General features: G+C 35.3%; 2 protein-coding genes across 2 annotated transcripts; both read right to left on the bottom strand.

Annotated features, from left to right (window-relative positions):
- Positions 1 to 2,598: 2,598 nt before the first annotated feature.
- LOC145286525 (uncharacterized) lies at positions 2,599 to 4,257 on the bottom strand. Its single transcript, XM_080135421.1, has one exon. The coding sequence runs from the start codon at positions 4,255 to 4,257 to the stop codon at positions 2,599 to 2,601; it is 1,659 nt and encodes a 552-aa protein (XP_079991547.1).
- Positions 4,258 to 4,285: 28 nt separating this feature from the next.
- LOC145286524 (uncharacterized) lies at positions 4,286 to 6,388 on the bottom strand. The gene has a single exon (XM_080135420.1). The coding sequence runs from the start codon at positions 6,386 to 6,388 to the stop codon at positions 4,286 to 4,288; it is 2,103 nt and encodes a 700-aa protein (XP_079991546.1).
- Positions 6,389 to 21,704: the final 15,316 nt, after the last annotated feature.

Here is a 21,704-nt window from a genome sequence, read left to right as displayed (position 1 = left end):
GCCGGTGTCTTTAGACAGACTGATCTAGTAGTACGGGAAATTTATTATATGAATAACAATTATTTTTCTTTATCAAAAAAATAGTAAATTTAATCTGTAAATTAAACGAAAGATTTGAAATTTGCAATTACGATTTAGTTGATATAATTGCATTTTTTAACGTCATCAGAAAAGTATTAATGTGAGCAGTTTTTTTTGGTAGTTTTTTTTTACAAAAAATATGCATAAGAATAATATTTTAATATGTTATATAGTTGGCTTTGCAGAAGAGAAATTATCTGTTATATATCTATCGAGCTATCTATTTATCGATCTATCTATCTATCTATCTATCTATCTATCTATCTATCTAACTGGAAGTAAACAAGAGATGTGGAGCTATGTTTTGATATATTATCAAAACATGTCAATACGCACCAAACCCGGTGACCGATCAAGTGGCACTGGAAAATATCTGACCAGCTCATAGGAAGTACGCGTCTGTCTGTCACGTGTTTTAGTTAGCTGGGAAAATTCTTCAGTTGGATTGAGGACGTCAATAAAAGAAAATGGTCTGAAAGGTGTCTCCTCCCGAGGGAGGGGGAGAGTCCCAGACGTGGAACGTGTAAGAACTAACCACCCAAGCAGAGATCGTCGATCGCTCCTCTGCTTATGGCGACTACCTGGGAGAAATAAAAATATAAAAATACACAGCATCTTGGTCTCTATTTAAAACGTCTATGTTTACACAGAATCCGTCTTCCCAAGAATTGGCTGAAGAACTCCCAGAGAGAAATATATAATCACATGACATATATATGAAGTTCTCCATCATGTTAATATGTCTGTTTAAATTTGGTATCACGTAATATGTGTCTGTTTGATACGATTATATAACATGTGTCTGTTTAGTGACAAACACAACGTTTTGATAATTCATTCTTTTTATTATTAAGCAACTTTAGTTAATTATTGTTACAATGGACGAAATTACAAATGAATAACAGCAAACATTAATTTATTACACGTGAAGCATGCATGATCCCCTGTGAGTGCACTGTGAACGAGGCATAAAAAATGACTAAGTTCAGCATTGCCCCCTCACCCCCGTATTTAGCCCCAAAGATCCCCAGGGGACGTCAAATCCTGGTGAAAATGAACAAATGGTGCAGTTTTAGTCCTTAACATATGGATATTTGAGTTCTGCACCATGCAAAAAAAATAAAAAGAAAAAAAAAGAAAGGACTTTGCCCCCCACTCCCCATTTAGCCCTAAAAGTCCCCAAGGCCTTAATATATTATTAACCCTAAAAGAGCCCCTGGGGCACACCCAAGAGTTATCGCGAAGTATAGAAAAACAAAATTATATAGAAATCAGTTAATTACAACTTTTCAAAAAGTTTTATAAAAATCCCAGGCATCAATTTTTTATTAAGCACAAAAGTGTCAATTGTAGCCATTTTAACACGAAAGGCACCCCTATATATATATATATATATATATATATATATATATATATATATATATATATATATATATATATTACACAGTGATCACCACTTATCAAGGCCCGGAAGCCACTCAGGGATAAGGGTTATTGCAAGTACATTACGTTAGTGTGGAGATTTGATGAAGTGTTTAATTAAGGGGGCGGTTCATTAGGAATTTGTTAACATTGAACTTGAAGACATCCAAGTTGTAGTTCGGAGGGAAGCAGGCAGACGGAACAGAGTTCCACAGACGTGCAGTTCTAAGAAAGAAGCTTTGTTCATGGAATGGAATATATATATATATATATATATATATATATATATATATATATATATATATATATATATATATAGATTATGCTCAATATAACAATCGATAGAGAATTGTCTGTATAATAATAAATACGTAATCTGCATGAATTCACTTATTATATTTAAGCGTATCTTATGACCGGGTAACGCCGGGTAGCTTGCTAGTAATTGATAGTCTTTGTACGATAATGCGATTAAAACATGAAAAAATTGCTACCTCTATGTCTCTTCGATTTTTTTAAATAAAAATCATGTTATTTATATAATGATTTATTTTTTAATTTCGAATATGTTGTTGGTCTAATATTAGATAGTATATCAAAATGTCAATCTTTATTTTTTGTTTATTCTGGAGAATCCAAATTCTGTCGATATTTCCTACCGACGAGTGGGGGGGGGGAAGAAAAGACGTTTAACTTGCAACGAAAAATTATCTCGTTGCTTACAAGCAAACGTATTCTTGTAAATGTAACGTACTGTTAACAGTTGTCGTACCGGCCTGATAGATCTCTAACAACGATAAGAACAAAAAAACTACAACAACAACAAGCCTACCAAGGTGACTGTTTTTATAGTCTCAATCTCTCGTTCAGCGAGACTGAAACGAGACTGGAATGTCTATTTAAGCTATAAGGAATAGACATCCTATTTTCTTCATTAACAAACACCAGGCCGGCCCGTTCACAGCTATGAGTGTCTTTCCCTTCCCCCCCGACCCACCCTCGGTAAGTCAATCAATTTAATTATCACACATTCCCCACAAAAAAAATAAAAAAAATAAAAATAAAAAAATCTTGATTAAGGGAATAAAAGTTCATTTAGACTCCCGATAAACTGGGTCTACCAGGTACAACTCCTTGAGGGACACAAGTTGAACAGAACCATTGTTCATCTCCTGGTGGTGCTTCAGTTAGACCCACACAGCTGAAGTGGAACCAGTCATTACATCTATCGCAGGCTATCATAGGTCTGCTATCCTCAGGTTTGTTACAGGTAGGATAGATCCAAATTGTAGTACTCTCTCTCCGTTGTGGGTCCTGACTCATATCCTGTGAATTCGGAGGTTCCATGCTTATAGAATCGGGTTCTCCAGGCTGTGGAGAGAATTCCAGAGGAAAGAGATGTTTAATAGAATGTATGTCTATAACTCCATTACCTTTCCTCACTGTCACCATACGCACCAAATTGTCACTTCCTTGGATTAACTGCAGAACTTCACCTAGAGACCAGAAAGGTCTTGTCTTCAGAGGGCTTTTTATGAGTACTATGTCCCCTGGTTTTACTTTATCTTCAAAAGAACAATCAGCTAGGCTCAGAGCCCTTTCTCTGAGACTCAACAAATAGTCCTCATTCCAAACCTTCCTAAATTTAGTTAGGCTTTCTTCCCGGGAACGCAGGGTTTGAATCAATTCACTTCGACTTAGAGGGTCCATTGTTTCCAGGTCCTGGTTTTCAACCCTCATCATTATTCCCTGACCAATATTTGCATTCATGAGAGAGTTAGGGGTTAAGATATTTAGCTCAGAGTCCTCAGAGCTCCTATATGTCAGGGGGCGGCTATTTACTGCCCTTTGCACGTCAGACAAAATTGTAAGTAGGCCAAAATAATCTATTTTACCTCTTCCTATTGTTTTATATAGGCAGGATTTTATGGTCTTGATAGACCTTTCCCAACTACCACCATACCAAGGTGAAAACAGTGGAATCGTACAATGCTTCAAGTCATAAGAACTGAATCTTTCTTTGAATTCGTCCGCTAGCATCCCCCGGTTAATTATTCTGGCAGCAGCATTGAATGTGCGAGCGTTATCCGAATAAAGGTGCGTGGGTATTCCATTCGCGTTCGTGAACCTAATGAATGCTTGAATAAATGATTTTACAGTCATATCTGGAACCAGTTCCAAATGCACAGCCCTAATACTCATACATGTAAAAAGAATAATGTACATTTTGTAATCTCTTTCTTGTCCTTTAACATAGATATGACTGGTAAAATCCACACCAGTATGTAAATAAGGCCTGACAAAATTCACTCGAGGGGCTGGTAAGTTGGTCGAATTTGGTACTGAGATGGAAACAGCATTATATTTTTTACACTTCATACAAGTACCAACCACATTTTTAATAGCCTGTCTGGCTTGTGGTATCCAATAACCGCCTAACCTTATTTCATTCAGAGTAGTGGCTAAGCCTAAGTGTTGGCTTCTCTGGTGGTATTCTTGAATGATCAATTTTGTCAGATAATGTTCTTTTCCTAATAAAATAGGATTCTGTATTTCATATGGGTGATATTCAGAGTTTCCTATTCTTCCTTTTGATCTTATGATGCCTTTGGGGTCTAGAAAGAGATTCAAGTTTTTGACCAGTTTCGGCCTGCTCTTTCCTCCAGGGTCTAGCAGGAAGTCTAACTCTCTTGAAAGGGATTGTTTTTGCATAGTCTTGATCAGGTAGGCTTTTGCCTGTAACTTGGGATCCATCTCCCTCTTTCTTAACCTGTTGACGAATTTAAGTCACACTGATCAACTTACTCAAACTAGAAAAATTTTCCAGTTTGATTTCTGATATAGCCACCTCCTTCTCTGCAGCATAATTTACTGGAGCACTAATCCGTTCCATTTGAGCCTTAGAAAGGCAGCCCAATTCACGATGGCACCAGGAGGATTCTTCTTGCTTTATCCATTTAGGTCCCTCATACCAAAGAGAAAGTTTTTCCTTAAATTTTCTGATGGTCAAACCTCTGGTGATGTAATCCGCTGGGTTTTCAATTGTCGATGCATACTTAAAGTTGACTTTTATGTTGAAATCACATTTGATCTTCTCTGTCATTTGAGCTATGTCCTGTAATCTATGTTGTACAAACACGTTTTTCGTTTGGACAAAATCGGACAGAATCCAGGACAGAACCACTTGCGCATCCGTGATTACATAGACATCCTTAATAGTAATGTCCTTTAGTGACTCCTTTATAAAAGGGAGGCACTTCACGGCTAAAAATACCGCTAGAAGTTCTAACGTCGGGAGGGATTTTCCCTGCAGAGGAGACATTTTTGCCTTTGCAAAGACCAAGGATGAGTTCCCATCCTGCACAGCGTACACCGCAAACCCATATGCGGCTTTAGATGCGTCGCAAAAGAAAAATAATTTGGTATCCTTTCCTTCATCTAAAGCTCTCCTCGAAAATGATACAGTGTTTAACGCGGACAGATCCTTTGCCAGCGTTCTCCAAACTGAACTCACACTTTGAGGAACCACATCATCCCAATTTAATTTCTGTTTCCATATTTCTCTCATCAAGAGACGACCTCGCACTGTCACAGGTAGATAAAGAGACAAAGGATCAAATACCTTGGAGGTCTCAGACAATATTTTCCTCTTAGTAGACGCCTCCACGTCGCATGATGGTGGGCAAACACTTATTGAATCCTGGACAGGGTCATATTGATATCCCAACACTTTTTCCCAACCAGAGTCGAATCCTGACAATGTTCCATCTGCCTTCATTTTCTTTTGGAGTGTTACATAGTTGGAATTGCAAGATTGCAAATCAAAATTTCCTTTCTGTAAACGTTCTCTCACAGTAGTATACAAGGCAGATAGGTTTTCTGTATTATTTGCAGTTTTCACCAAGTTATCCATATAAAAATTGGATTTCAATGTTTCTGAACAGTCATCCAAAGGGAACTTATCCGCATGAAACTTTAATACATAATTTAAAATAAAGGGGCTTGCATTGAAGCCAAATATAATGGTTTTGTACCGGTAGCAATGCAAGTTTTCACCTTTCTTTAGAAAAAAGCAAAATCGATTACGATCCCTTTCAGATGCCAGCCGAATCATCAGAAATGCTTTCCTAATGTCAGCTAGCAATGCGTATCGGTTTGTTCTGAATCGGATCATCAATTTTATCATGTCTGTCATTAGGTTTACTCCAGGATATGCTGCTTCGTTCAATGATACCGAGTCCTTATTCTTATATGAACAATTAAACACTGGTCTCACTTTGGTAGTAGTCTGGTCAGTTAGCTTTAACACTGGCCTATGAGGTATCCATATATAATCTTTAAATTGTTCAGGTGGCACAATTATCTCTTCGATAATGCCCTCATCTTCTTGTTGTTGAAAAACTTGCAGATATTGATTATACAAGTTTTTCTTCTCCAAATCTTTGGTAACCCTTTCTAGAACTCGAATAGCAGTATTGTGATTCGAAGGTACTGATTTTATTTTATCTTCATACCACTGAAGTCGCACATGATAAAGACCATCTTTAAATGTGATGGAATCTCGGAATTGCTTAACTTTCTCTTCATCCAAGGTGGAGAATTTCTCGTCAGTGGGCAATCCAATGGATTCAAGGTTGAACATGTTCTCCAACCCTCGCTGGACATTACTTTCTTCGAACCAATTTTTTAAAGGGTCTGGGTGGGATTCCTTTGGGTGAACCACATAATTGATTCTGGCAGGTGGAAGTTCAGGAGTTCTAGCCAACACTTCTGCATAATTAAGCTGTGTTCTTTTTTGGTTTTTAATCTGGTGTTTATAGAGAAAAGAACACCTGTTTCCAAAGGGGATTAATCCTTTTTGTGTCTCGAATGCCACTCCATACATGCAAGGGATTACCTTTAAAGGTTCCAGGTACTGGATTGCGTCGAGTCCTAGTAACCCATCTATTATAATCAAATCCCTCTTGGCATCAAACTTTGCAGCCAGCCTGCGATTTTTTAAATTCCCAAGAATCTGAGTAAGTCCTTCAAGGCGATAGGATAAGTTCAACTGGGTTGCTAGAATTGGGAGAGTATGAGTTCTCCCAGTAACCAAATTTAATCCCACAGAGATTTCCTTAAAATTTTTAGGACTACTGCCTAAAAAGGTTTTTACCTCCATTTTTTTTATCCTTTTCTAAGGAGAGGCAATTCAGCTTTTTTAAAATTAAAGTGTCAAAATAAGTCCGTTGACTGCCAGTGTCCAACAGGCAGTTCACCTTCACCTTTTTTTCGCCTCTTTTCACTATTATGCCAATTATGGGTGACAGGAAAGCATCATTATAGCCCTTTGTATGCAGGCAAGTATCAACCTGCATACCTCTTGTAATGGTTGAGCACATAGCAGTTATGTGTCCCTTCGAGTTGCAATGATGACAACAAATTTTTCTTGATGTTTTTAATGGACACATATTCCCCCAGTGAGACCTCTTTAGGCACCGAAAACAGAGACGCAACTCTCTACACCTTGTTATCCTTGCTTCATGAGTAGAATAGCTGTCACAATCTTCAGACAAATGTTTATTCGTTTTGCAAAATTCACATTTTGCCTCGGATATTAACTTAGTATTAAAGGTTTTGAGAGACGAGGTTTCAATTGTCTGCTCTGGCTTAAACTTAGGTTGGAGTCGAGTTTTGGCCATTAGTATCTTGGTCGGCTTCCTGGCAACCAGCATCCGTTTTACTATACTTAGGGTTTCCTTCAACAATGTAGACAATGTTGGGTATGAACTCCCGGAAATTCGTAACAGTTCTCCCCTTATTTCAGGAGGGAATTTCGTAAATAACACTTGTGATATTATTATCGCTCCAGCTGACTTATCGTCATATAAGTCACAATTATAAGAGGCCCTTAGTTCCCACATATCTGCCTGGGTCTTGATCATAAAATTTTTTAATCCTTCCAGGTTTTTGGGATTGTCCAACTGAAAATCTAATATTTCCTGAATTATTTCCCCTCTTATCTCCTCCTCGTCTAAATACTGGTCCTTCAGTAGCTTCAGGGCCATTAAGTAACTTTCGTCAGAGGGTGAAAGATGATTTATAAGTTGGAGTGCTCTGCCTTCCAAGGAACATCTCAAAAAATAGAGTTTTTCAGTGTCAGACGTAATGGACTTGGCACAATTTTCAAATTTTGTCAAAAAGTCCTTGAAGCTCCTCTTGTTGGTCTCAAAGTCCTTTTCATCAAAGCGTGGTCCCTTCAATTTTAATTTGAATGGCTCCACTGAAAATGAAGAATGGGCTTTTGGTTCGAAGGGTGGTAATCTTTCAGTGTTTGGAGTAACCGGGTTCTCCTGACTTGGAGTAGAGTCAATATGTCCTTCCATTAAAGTGGCTGCTGGGTTCTCACTCTGGTCAGCTTTGTGCAGAAAACTTAAACGTTGCCTGGCTTCATATTTGAAGCGGAAGGAAGCTAGACTTAAGCTTGCCAACACTTCTGCTTCTCCCCTTACAGCAAAGTGTTCCTCCATGCCAAAGGAGACTCCTTCCAGCTCTTCTAACCAGTCCTCTATTTCACGTTTAAATAGAGAAACCACTTCTTCAGAACTCTTCTCCTCCTTTTCTAACCCTTCCAGGGTAGTCTGTATTTTTCGTTGAAGAGTTTCTGTTTCAGCTTCAGTTCCTCCATCGAGACTGAATCCTCCATGTTGTTAATTCCGACTTATCTCGAGAATAATTAAATTCTAAAGTTGGTTGAAATTCACAGCCGGACGATTTTTCGTTGCAATGTGTCGATATTTCCTACCGACGAGTGGGGGGGGGGAAGAAAAGACGTTTAACTTGCAACGAAAAATTATCTCGTTGCTTACAAGCAAACGTATTCTTGTAAATGTAACGTACTGTTAACAGTTGTCGTACCGGCCTGATAGATCTCTAACAACGATAAGAGCAAAAAAACTACAACAACAACAAGCCTACCAAGGTGACTGTTTTTATAGTCTCAATCTCTCGTTCAGCGAGACTGAAACGAGACTGGAATGTCTATTTAAGCTATAAGGAATAGACATCCTATTTTCTTCATTAACAAACACCAGGTCGGCCCGTTCACAGCCATGAGTGTCTTTCCCTTCCCCCCGACCCACCCTCGGTAAGTCAATCAATTTAATTATCACAATTCTTCTAATTTATAACTAATATAATCATCCTTTATACTATGTATATTCAACTCTCATTTAATCACTTCTATTTACCTGTTTCATATTATTTCTTTCTAATCTGAGTAATTGCTAAATCTAATCATGCATACTTTTTTATATACACACTGCACTCACCTTTTTATTCATCGTTTGTTTATCATTCCAGTTACCTTTGGGCAAACTCCTGTCCATATGACCTAGTATATCATATCCGTCATCTATGTTTGAAACAATTCGGCCAAGTATCTTGGGGATTTTTATGACCGTATCTTACCCAAGCCTGTGTTTTAACATTGATTAATATTATACTATTATGAGATAGCCCACATCTATTAATTCAAACTATATGAAGCACTTCTTATGAGAAGAAAAGCAGGAAATGGGGTACCTTTATAAGTTCCTTAGAGGGTTTGTGTTTAGTCATTCAGAGTCTATTTAGTGCATGGCTCTTAAATGTTTACAGCTTATCACTGATTCCTTTTCAATGGTTTTATCTAAGCTTAAATTTGATCATCTTAAGATTTTCATCCAAGCACAGAAAACACGATGAGTTCAGTGATCCACATACTTTAACTTTTCTCATTATCTTTCATTCTATGTTTTGATGTTTTATTCTCCCGAATTGAGAGTGATGTGTCTTTCCTATACCTTGAATGATTGAATGAAAGTTAATGCCCATAGAGTCTATCTTTAAATGTTTTTGAGATATTCCATGCATAGAATTTTACTATTGTGTGCTAAATGTAGAAGTTTACTATCCTACGTTCGAATAACGAGGTGGCAACGGCTTCTATTTCATGCAGAAATTTACAGGAGATATTCGTTGAGTTTTCCTCAATCAAAGTTGTCTTTGGGGAGGATTTATTCAGGAGAAAGAGCCTAATTTTATCTGAGCTAATTGTTTACTTCTTAACGTTCTAACTTAACTAAGCGAGTAACGCAGATGATGTCTCGTTCAAGTGGAATCTATGGAGAGACTGATGTGAAAAATTTTGTATTCTTTAATTTCGAAGGACGTTACGTGATTTGTCATTTGTCATCGTTCGACTCCTGTTTTGTCTATGGTTTTGACCTGTTGCTATTTGTGACCAGACGTGCGCGGCCCCGACAGATCGCCGACTCCCAACGTCGTGTATCGTGGATTTTTCGTTCGATTATTCCTCATGGCTGGATCGTCATTTTCTCGCTGGCGACTGTCGATGGTTTCACAAAAGCAGAAATATAATAATTCGTGAAACAAAGAAAAACACAAACGCCAATGTTCACATATAATTGACTGTTGGACTTGTGTGTGTGTGTGTGTGTGTGTGTGTGTGTGTGTGTGTGTGTGTGTGTGTGTGTGTGTGTGTGTGTGTGTCTTCTATCCGTTCTATCGATGTTACGTTCTTCTCTATTTCTGTTTCACAGTCAACTCTAAAACTGTCCAACTCCAAGCCGCCACGAAGGGCATCTAGTTATCAACTGTCTTCTCTACGTTGGTATCTGAGGTCGCCCCCCTCCACCCCGGCTACTAAAAGCTGCCCTTCCCTGTTTTATCAGTAGGTTTCTATTGTCATTGTCAACTCTAAAAACCTCGATCTAAAAATACTTAGGGATTCATTGTTTGCTACTTCCTATCTATTGTTTCCTATTCCTTTGTCTATTGCCCCCCCCTCTCTGCACTTAGTGACTCAAGTCCACCTCAGGTTCACTTTATAGTATCACACCCCTACTTCAACTTTATGTCGCCCATCTTTCTTTCAACCCTGGAAACGATTCTGTTTCGCATATCTGAGATCATGCATTCAGTATAATCCTTGTCAAAGTTCACACTAGCTTACTTAATCGCTATTGGCGTAGTTTTCCTAATGTGTAACTCGCTGGTTAACTCACATTTAGTATAAGAATAGATTGCTTTTTAAGAAGAATTATTTAAGGCTTTCCGCTTCTATTTTGGTGTTATCATAACTACGCTGAGGATCGCAGTTATTTTCGTCAAAATTGGAAATATTTTCAAATGTTTACCAGCTATGTGAAAATAACTCCACTGCTTTATGGATGCATTGAGAAAGGCAAAGGAGTAAATTCCTGACAAAATAAATAAATAAATAGATAATAATCCGGTTGTGATAGCCGGATGGTGAAGCACTGCAACACCTGACAACTCCTGCAGCTGCGCTGGCTCTAACCATATTGGCTTGCTTTTCCGTCGGACTTTGTAATATCGATATCACCCGCCCATGCCTGTACTCGGAGAGTTAACTGCAGTTTCGACTTTATAGCTACAAAAAACGTTGTGATGCACCAGACTAGATGCAGAACACCAGTGTCTCATTAGACAGAAGGTTACCATCACATATTTTTGTTCTTCTTTGCGTATTTGCAAACATCAAGCGGTCAGTTTTATATTTCTTTTCAAAATTGACTTCTCTTAATATTTTGTTTCCATCCATATTTACCTGCTATAATAGATTTGTGTTGGACTCAGTTCAATTCACGGCACGTTTTTGTGATACTTTCTCCCAAATGTCGTTGAAGAAGCGAGGCGACTGTCGATTTAGAAAATAAAATGAGAAAGAGAATGGATAAAACAAAAAAATTATGGGAAAATTAAATCGAAATAAATCAGAATTCCTCTATAGGTTACTCTTGAAGCAATTGAAACAGCTATCGATAATTAATTCTGCACATGAACCGCCATTGAAAATTCTGCATAAAAGCATAAAATCGAATAACAATTAAAACAAAATGGAGTCGCCTCTTGAAAGAACGCCCGAAGTAGAACAAATTTGAGATTGAGGAAAAAAAATCATCATATCGAAAACAAAACAAAAATGTCGATCCTTCTTTTCTGCGACGTCATTTGTTTAGACTTAAACTGGAAAATAAACAGTTTTTAAAACAAGTCAATACGGGCTAGTAGACGTGTTGAGAGCGTTGTGTAATAACAATAGCTCCAATTTTTGGTTTAATGATTCGGAGTTGATCCAGAACCTGATAAAAATGTTACGTTGTCATCTTCCAACAGTTTACGATAATCTGCCAGAAAAAAAGCCGAGAAATACGGTCACGATTAACCAATCAACAATTAAATTTGAGTAGACGACAAAATTGTTTTCGTTAATAGGAAAAAATACTTTTTGATACTTTTTCTAAAACAAAATTGTTTTCGTTCATAGTTGTTTTCGTCTTTCAAAAAAGGTTGAATATTTGTTTGAAAAAATTGTCGAAAAGGATTATTTTAATACACTTTCTTGAAAATAAAAACCAATTTCCTTTATATATCTTCTTGTGCTAAAATTTTGTTTTCATTGTTTTGAGTTCATTTACTGGCAGGGTTCATTGACATTTCCTGTTGCTCATCGTAAACTGCCGAAAGGTGCCGACGTGACTTTGGGTCAGGTTCTGGATTAGTACCACTCATTCTTTTTAATTATTAGGACTAGGAGACCAGGGAATTAGTTTCCCCTATGAAAATATGGGCGATTTTTCTCTGAAGAAGAAAAAAAAAAATGCCGGTACAAACTTTTCATTAATTTTTTTTTTTTTTCAGAGCAACGATGTTTCTTTTGGCTTATTTTTCACAACTATAATATTTTAAGTTTAAATTTTGATTTTTACAAAAATGTTGCGGGATCTGCGTGGATAACGATATTTAATTGAATTTAAAAAAATGAAAATCATGTTAGATTCGTAGAAACGGCCGAATAGCGCAACGGTTAGAATTTCCGACTGTCGTTTGGGCGGTCGAGTTTCGACCCTGGCCTGAGGTAATTGTTTGTCTATCCGCACTGATGGGTTGTGAGACAACGAAACAGTACTGTATGCTGATGACTATGTATATATTCGGCAGCATTTTTTCTCTTAAACATATTTCATTAAATAAAATAGACATTTTTGTTTATTTTCTGTTTTTGATCCTTTCCAACTTTCCAATAACGGTCTTCATTTCTGGCAGCAACTGGTTGATTCAATCGCCATATCTGTCGTAAGCCCAAATAACGGTCTTCACTTCTGCAAGGAACTCGCTACATTTGTCGTAAGTTCGAATATTTTCCGAATATTTTAACGACTCAAAATTGAAAAATGAGAAATTCGCCAAGCAAATCAGCTTAACGGTTCAAAAATGCTATTTTTCTTCAAATATGCGTGTTGTGTTTTCTATGAAAACCTTACTGGCATCTTTTCTAAAACATGTTCTTCCCCACCCTAATAATAATAATGGCATTTACAGTTTTAAGTGTAGTTGCAATATCAGATACATAGGTTGAACGACGTTTTAAGATTGATTTTGTTGATATCGAACAAAATCAGAAAAGGGACATACCGAGCAACGAACGTTTTTACCAATACGTACGGGTCTTCAACAACTGACGATCTCATTAAAAACTATCCACGTTCGATTGGGGAGGCCTTCTCTATGCAATGATTAATATTTTTATCATTACTATAATGCTTAAAATTACTATCATTGCTTTAATGTTTGATATTATTATTATTCTTTGTTCGATATTGTTACCATCACTTTCATGTTTGATACTGTTATTATTATTTTCATGTTCGATACTGTTATCATTATTTCCATGTTAGATATTGTTATCATTATTTTCATGTTAGATACTGTTATCATTATTTTCATGTTAGATATTGTTATCATTATTTTCATGTTTGATATTGTTATCATTATTTTCATGTTAGATATTGTTATCATTATTTTCATGTTTGATATTGTTATTATTATTTTCATGTTTGATATTGTTATCATTATTTCCATGTTAGATATTGTTATCATTATTTCCATGTTCGATATTGTGATCATTATTTTCATGTTAGATACTGTTATCATTATTTTCATGTTAGATATTGTTATCATTATTTTCATGTTAGATATTGTTATCATTATTTTCATGTTTGATATTGTTATTATTATTTTCATGTTTGATATTGTTATCATTATTTCCATGTTAGATATTGTTATCATTATTTTCATGTTAGATATTGTTATCATTATTTTCATGTTAGATACTGTTATCATTATTTTCATGTTAGATATTGTTATCATTATTTTCATGTTAGATATTGTTATCATTATTTTCATGTTTGATATTGTTATTATTATTTTCATGTTTGATATTGTTATCATTATTTCCATGTTCGATATTGTTATCATTATTTCCATGTTCGATATTGTGATCATTATTGTAACGGACCAGGATATAATCCTAGTCCCCTACATTATTTCCATGTTCGATATTGTTATCATTATTTGCATCTTCGATATTGTTATATTATTTCAATGTTTGATATTGTTATCATTATTTTCATGTTCGATATTGTTATCATTATTTTCATGTTTGATATTGTTATCATTATTTTCATGTTCGATATTGTTATCATTGTTTTCATGTTTGATATTGTTATCATTATTTCCATGTTCGATATTGTTATCATTATTTGCATCTCCGATATTGTTATCATTATTTCCATGTTTGATATTGTTATCATTATTTTCATGTCCGATATTGTTATCATTATTTTCATGTTTGATATTGTTATCATTATTTTCATGTTTGATATTGTTATCATTATTTCCATGTTCGATATTGTTATCATTATTTTCATGTTCGATATTGTTATCATTATTTGCATCTTCGATATTGTTATCATTATTTGCATGTTTGATATTGTTATCATTATTTTCATGTTCGATATTGTTATCATTATTTCCATGTTCGATATTGTTATCATTATTTCCATGTTCGATATTGTGATCATTATTGTAACGGACCAGGATATAATCCTAGTCCCCTACATTATTTCCATGTTCGATATTGTTATCATTATTTGCATCTTCGATATTGTTATATTATTTCAATGTTTGATATTGTTATCATTATTTTCATGTTCGATATTGTTATCATTATTTTCATGTTTGATATTGTTATCATTATTTTCATGTTCGATATTGTTATCATTGTTTTCATGTTTAATATTGTTATCATTATTTCCATGTTCGATATTGTTATCATTATTTGCATCTCCGATATTGTTATCATTATTTCCATGTTTGATATTGTTATCATTATTTTCATGTCCGATATTGTTATCATTATTTTCATGTTTGATATTGTTATCATTATTTTCATGTTTGATATTGTTATCATTATTTCCATGTTCGATATTGTTATCATTATTTCCATGTTCGATATTGTTATCATTATTTGCATCTTCGATATTGTTATCATTATTTCCATGTTTGATATTGTTATCATTATTTCCATGTTTGATATTGTTATCATTATTTTGATGTTTGATATTGTTATCATTATTTTCTTGTTTGATATTGTTATCATATTTTCATGTTCGATATTATTATCATTATTTCCATGAAGACCCACTACTCAAAACAACGAGGTATTACAAAAAGGCTGATTGGGAAGCCATCAGGGAGCTCATCAGAGATGCCCCATGGCAAAATATCTTTACTCTTCCAGCGGAACAGTGTGCAAATGAGACAACTGAATGGTTCAAAACTGCTATTGAAGCACATGTTCCCGCACGGAAATACTATAGCAAGCCCCACTCCCCCCAATGGTTTACTTCTGCTTGTGCAGCTGCCATTTGTCAAAGGCAGCATGCGTTCCGCAGATTCAACCGACATAAGTCCACCTCAAATAAACAGAAGTTTATAGAAGCTAGAAATAATTGTAAGAGAGTGATAGACACAGCTAAGTCAGATTACTCTGAAACCACGAGAAAGCGCATCGAAGCACAGAAATTAGGAACCCGGGATTTTTGGAAAATCTACAACAGCGTAGTTAATAATGGACAGTCAATTATTCCCCCACTAACAAACAATCATGAGGTTGCTTGCACGGCAACTGCCAAGGCTAATCTGCTTGCCAGTCGGTTTGCCTCAAACTCCACACTGAACTCGGTACACCACTCACTCCTTGATTTTCCTCTGCGAACAGACGCCACACTTGACGATTTGAAAATCACCCCTTCTCAGGTACATGCTATTATAAAAAACCTAGACACCTCTAAAGCATGTGGACCAGATCTCATCCCGGCTGTGCTATTAAAAAAATGCTCTGCCGAGGTTGCTCCAGTTCTGTCCAAACTTTACAATAAATGCCTTAACGAATCTTGTTTTCCCGACTGCTGGAAAACCGCCTCTGTGGTACCAGTCTTCAAGAATTCTGGTGAAAGAACTGAGCCACTAAATTATCGCCCCATTAGCCTCCTCCCGCTTTTCGCCAAAATATTTGAGTCCTTAGTTAATCAAGTCCTAGTCCAGCACCTAACAGCTGCTAAACTCCTGACTGACAAACAATATGGATTCAGGCAAGCCCGTTCAACAGCAGATATCTTAACTGTAGTTTCTGAACGTATATACCGTTCATTGGATAAAACAGGGGAGGGTAGAGCGGTGGCCCTTGATATATCTAAGGCTTTTGACAGGGTATGGCACGATGGTCTTCTAAGGAAAATTAGATCATATGGAATCACTGGAAGAATTCATAACGTAATTAAATCCTTCTTAAGTAATAGAAAAATCAAAGTTGTCCTCGACGGACGTACATCCAAACAATATGACATAAATGCGGGAGTGCCTCAGGGGTCTATCCTTGGACCTCTATTGTTCCTGATATTCATAAACGACCTCCCTGATAATATTGTTTCGGAGATGGGTATATTTGCCGATGACACCACTCTCTATAACAGATATGAGGGGAAAACTAATGAACACATATCCAAGAAAATGGCAGAAACACTAGAGGATGACGTCCAATCTGTAGTGGAATGGGGACAAAAATGGTTGGTCTCATTCAATGCTGCTAAGACTAAGCTTGTTTCCTTCAATAACTACAAGAAACCTTCTCTACCACCAATAGCAATGGCCAAGAACACATTGCCTGAAAGTACTTCTTTTAAACTCCTCGGCCTAACGTTTACAGGGAATATGAACTGGAATAGATACATTGAGAGCATTGCCAAGGCTGCTGCAAGGAAGGTTGGCTCCCTCTACCGTGCTAGAAAACTACTTACGCCTGCCAGTATCCTATACCTCTATAAGGCAACCATTCGCCCATGTATGGAGTACTGTTGTCACATCTGGGCTGGTGCATCTGCTGCTTGTCTCTCGCTCCTGGACAGGGTTCAAAAAAGAGTCGCCAACCTGATAGGTCCTGAACTGTCATCTAGGCTTCAACCTCTGTCCCATCGACGAGATGTTGCATCCCTCTGCCTGTTCTACAAATACTTTAATGGTGAATGCTCTGACGAACTGCAAACACTTGTACCTCCCCGACGTAACTACCCCCGACAAACCCGACAAGCTACTAAGTCTCATCCCTTTACAGTGGAGATCCCTAGGTGCAAGAAAGCCTTTTACTCCAATAGTTTCTTCCCCAGAACTGCGGGTCTTTGGAACTCCCTTCCGGGATTCTGCTTTCCCAACTGCAATGATATGCAGAAGTTCAAGTGTAATGTTAACAAACATCTTTCTACTCTTCTCCCTTCATAATGACCCCGCTAATTAATTCCCTAATAGTAGCCCCCTGCTTCAAAGTGGCACTGTGCCTTGTTTGGGGTGAAAATTGAATAATAAAAAAAAAAAAAATGTTTATATTGTTATCATTATTTTCATGTATGATATTGTTATCATTCTTTCCATATTCGATATTGTTATCATTATTTGCATCTTCGATATTGTTATATATATTTCCATGTTTGATATTGTTATCATTATTTCCATGTTCGGTACTGTTAGCATTATTTCCATGTTCGATATTGTTATCATTATTTCCATGTTTGATATTGTTATCATTATTTTCATGTTTGATATTGTTATCATTATTTTTATGTTTGATATTGTTATCATTATTTTCATGTTTGATATTGTTATCATTATTTTTATGTTTGATATTGTTATCATTATTTTTATGTTTGATATTGTTATCATTATTTTCATGTTTGATATTGTTATCATTATTTTTATGTTTGATATTGTTATCATTATTTTTATGTTTGATATTGTTATCATTATTTTCATGTTTGATATTGTTATCATTATTTCCATGTTTGATATTGTTATTATTATTTTCATGTTTGATATTGTTATCATTATTTTCATGTTTGATATTGTTATCATTATTTTCATGTTCGGTATTGTTATCATTATTTCCATGTTCGATATTTTTATCATTATTTCCATGTTTGATATTGTTATCATTACTTTCATGTTTGATATTGTTATTATTATTTTCATGTTTGATATTGTTATCATTATTTTCATGTTTGATATTGTTATCATTATTTCCATGTTCGGTACTGTTAGCATTATTTCCATGTTCGATATTTTTATCATTACTTCTTCGACAAGCAGCACAAGCACATTCATGAGTTCGACACACATTGTTGAAAATAACATGTAAGATGAGAACAATAATCCGAAGAATTCCCAACAATTCGAAAAATCATTCGTCATCTAAAAAAAAAAAAAATATAAAAACGTAAACAATGTATGAATAAGTATAAGCACATTTAAATTTGTGCATCTGTATATGGAGGGTGTATAATCGGCGTGAGGAAATCGATTATGCTAAATCCTGTCAAGTGTATTGTGTTCAATTACATGTTAATGCCGTCGGGTATGACGAACTATCATTTTCCTCTGACGTATAGACATATATAAGCACGTGATTGGCGTAATTTATATGGTAACTCACACACACACACACGTACACACACACACACACACACACACACACACACACACACACACACACAAATGTATACAAATATATACATATATATATTTTTTCTAAAATATATATGTAAACACACACACACACACACATATATATATATAGTGATTTATAAATCACTAACTAGCTCTATCTACGTATTGAGCACTTTTGAAGTAAATACTTAAAGTTTACGCATAAATCTATACTTTCGTATATTAATTTTATGTGAGTAAATGAAGTAGTTATATATATATATATATATATATATATATATATATATATATATATATATATATATATATATATATATATCATCTAGTATGTGGATGCCGAAGCTCAGTAATTGCGTTATTTTTATATAGTTGTTGTTCTGCTTGCGCACTCAACAATTGTGAAAACTTAAAATTCATATCACTCGAGTAGCGAACGACAGCGCCAATACCAATTATTCAAACGACTGGTCTAAAACGGGACCCCCGTAAAATCAGTTTCATAAATGTCTGAGGCAATTACTAAATTCCACACTTCCTAACTAATCAGAGTCGCTCTGGATCCAGAAAGAATTTATTATGGCGGTCACTAGACGACACCTGACCCTTGGGGTCACACACTAATTGTCTGTGACAGTTGATTGTTTCTTATAGTATTTATAGATATGTGGAAAAACGCATCCAATAAAAATATTAGCTATTTGGAGTAGTAGACTCACTAGTATGTAATAATTTCATTCGTTTAAAACAATCGGAGCAACTTAAACAATTCGGAGGTTAGTTTTACTCGGCCGTTCGAATTGATATAAAAAAAAAAAGAGGACGTGGCGTCTCAAGGCTTGAAAAAAAAAAGAGTATGCGCGAGAGAAGTCATCGATTAGATTCAAAACCTAAAAATGTCTTGATAAAATATTATTAAACAGTAATTATGTCTCTCTCTCTCTCTCTCTCTCTCTCTCTCTCTCTCTCTCTCTCTATATATATATATATATATATATATATATATATATATATATATATATATATATATATATATATATATATATGTGTGTGTGTGTTGTTTGTTTTGGTTTTAGCGATATGTTTTGAATGAATTCAATTATTTACGAAAGCGCATTTTTACCTAAATAGAGAATAATTTTCCCTTTAACCAAATTTGGTACCCCTACATGTGGAGAGCGCCGGGAGCGGTATATATATTATTTTTTAAAATATATATATCCTCTATCCTCTCTCTCCCTCCCCCTCTCTATCTCTTTCTCTTACTCCCTCTTTCTCTCTCATTATACAGAAATCCTGTATGTTTTGTTTGTTTGTTTTTTTACTTTTTCTGCAAGTAATTATCATTGCTTATCGATTGCAACTAACGTGTTCTCATTACAAGTTTTTGCCTACGTCATTATTCTCGCTGAAAAGAAACGAACGAAAAAGATTTCGTCCATAGAATACAGGAAAGAAAAAAAATTAAGTCATCTGAGAATTTTCTGTATTATAAAAAAGTTGATGAAAACTTTTACTATGAAAAACAAAAACAATAACGAATATTACTAAGCTGCATCCATTCAATTCGCTCGTTTAGAGATAAAAATGCTATAACAAATTTGAATGTGACTGACCGAAAGAAAACGACTACAGCCCTATCTTCACTTCGGGATTAACCTGCTGACTAAAGATAAGAGGTTAGCGATTTTTCTTGGATTAAATGGTTTAATTTGAAACCGCAAGTAGTAACATTGCTAACTGAATTATCGCTCTACTAGACATTTTAGCCCGTTAAAATGGACAAAAGTTACATCACGTTGACTTAGAATGAGTGATTAAATACTAATCCCCGTTAATCCCCTACTGTGCATCGAACGGATACTATGATATTTAATTCGTTGCAACAAAGGCCCATACAAAATTTTAGCTAGATCTGCCGTGTAGTTTCTGAATAAAAAAAGAAACAGACACACAGACTCAGTGTGGGCAACCGAAAAATACAATTCTATCCAGTCATGGCTTACGGAACAAGAGCCCGCTACCCCCCCTCCCACCTCCGCTCGAAATTCTGTCCAAATTCCCGATTTCAATAGAAACATTCCCGTGTTCGAAAAGATACACCCGAAGAAGGTTGGAGGTTACATCGACCGAAATGTTGTGAAAATAACATTTAAGATGAGAACCGTAGTCCGATGAATCTGATGAATCCAATCCTCATCTCAAAACTTCACAAACGTCAGACTAAGAGAAATTTAGACGTTTTAGTCCGTCAAAATGGAGAAAAGTTATAGCCTGTTGACTTAGAATTAGTGCTTCATGCCGAACAGATGGTTGAATATGGTTATATTTGTACTCATTGCTAGCATTAAATACTAATCCCTGTTAATCCTAACTGTGCATTGAACAAATGCCATAATATTTAGTTCCCTTCAACTTATGACAAAAGTTTATACAAAATTTAAGACAGATCGGCCCACAGGTTTTCGAGAAAAAGGACACTTCAATACTAATCATATTGATCTGTATTAATCCCTAGATTACCTTCTAACTGATACCATATTTAGTTCACTGCAACTTATCATAACAATGGTTTAGACAAAATATTTTCCACATCGGTCGAGTAGTTTCTGGAAAAGGGGGAACAGATAGACAGACTGACGGACTAAGCGAAATATAATAGGATCTAGACGTTTTAGCTCATTAAAAAACGAGTGAAAATTATAACCCGTTGACTTGAATGAGTATTTTATGCCAAACTTGTGGAATAATATGGTATTATGGTGACTAATACCTAAAAATCATAATTAACTGTGCATAGAACGGATATCATAATACTTTGCTTGTCGCACCTTATCACAACAAAGATCCATACAAAAATTCAACTCTATCGACCCAGTAATTTGCCATAAAACGTATAACGGATAGAATAAGACAGAGACAAACAGAAAAATAATGTAGGCTATTAGTTACAACATTTTACTATTTAACGAAAATGTTAACGTATATAACAATATAACAGTCCAAATTACATATTTTCATGTTCGATCCCATATTTAATAATCTTACCATTACTTCCATATTTACTGTCGTTGTCATTACTTTGATATTAAATGTTGTTATCATTATTTCTAGTTTTTATATTATCATTACTTCAATATTTAATATTGTAATCATTACTTCCATATTTGATGTAATCATTACTTCCATATTTAATGTTGTAATCATTACTTCCATATTTAATGTAGTTATCATTATTTCCATGTTTGTTGTTATTTTTACTTCCATATTTAATATTGTAATCATTACTCCCATATTTAATG

The sequence above is a fragment of the Euprymna scolopes genome, chromosome 10 (assembly GCF_053919585.1).
Source record: "Euprymna scolopes isolate OS-2025 chromosome 10, ASM5391958v1, whole genome shotgun sequence".
In the NCBI taxonomy this organism is placed as follows: Eukaryota; Metazoa; Mollusca; class Cephalopoda; order Sepiida; family Sepiolidae; genus Euprymna; species Euprymna scolopes.
The sequence above is the reverse complement of the archived record's forward strand: the minus strand, read 5'-3'. Positions and strand labels throughout refer to the sequence as shown.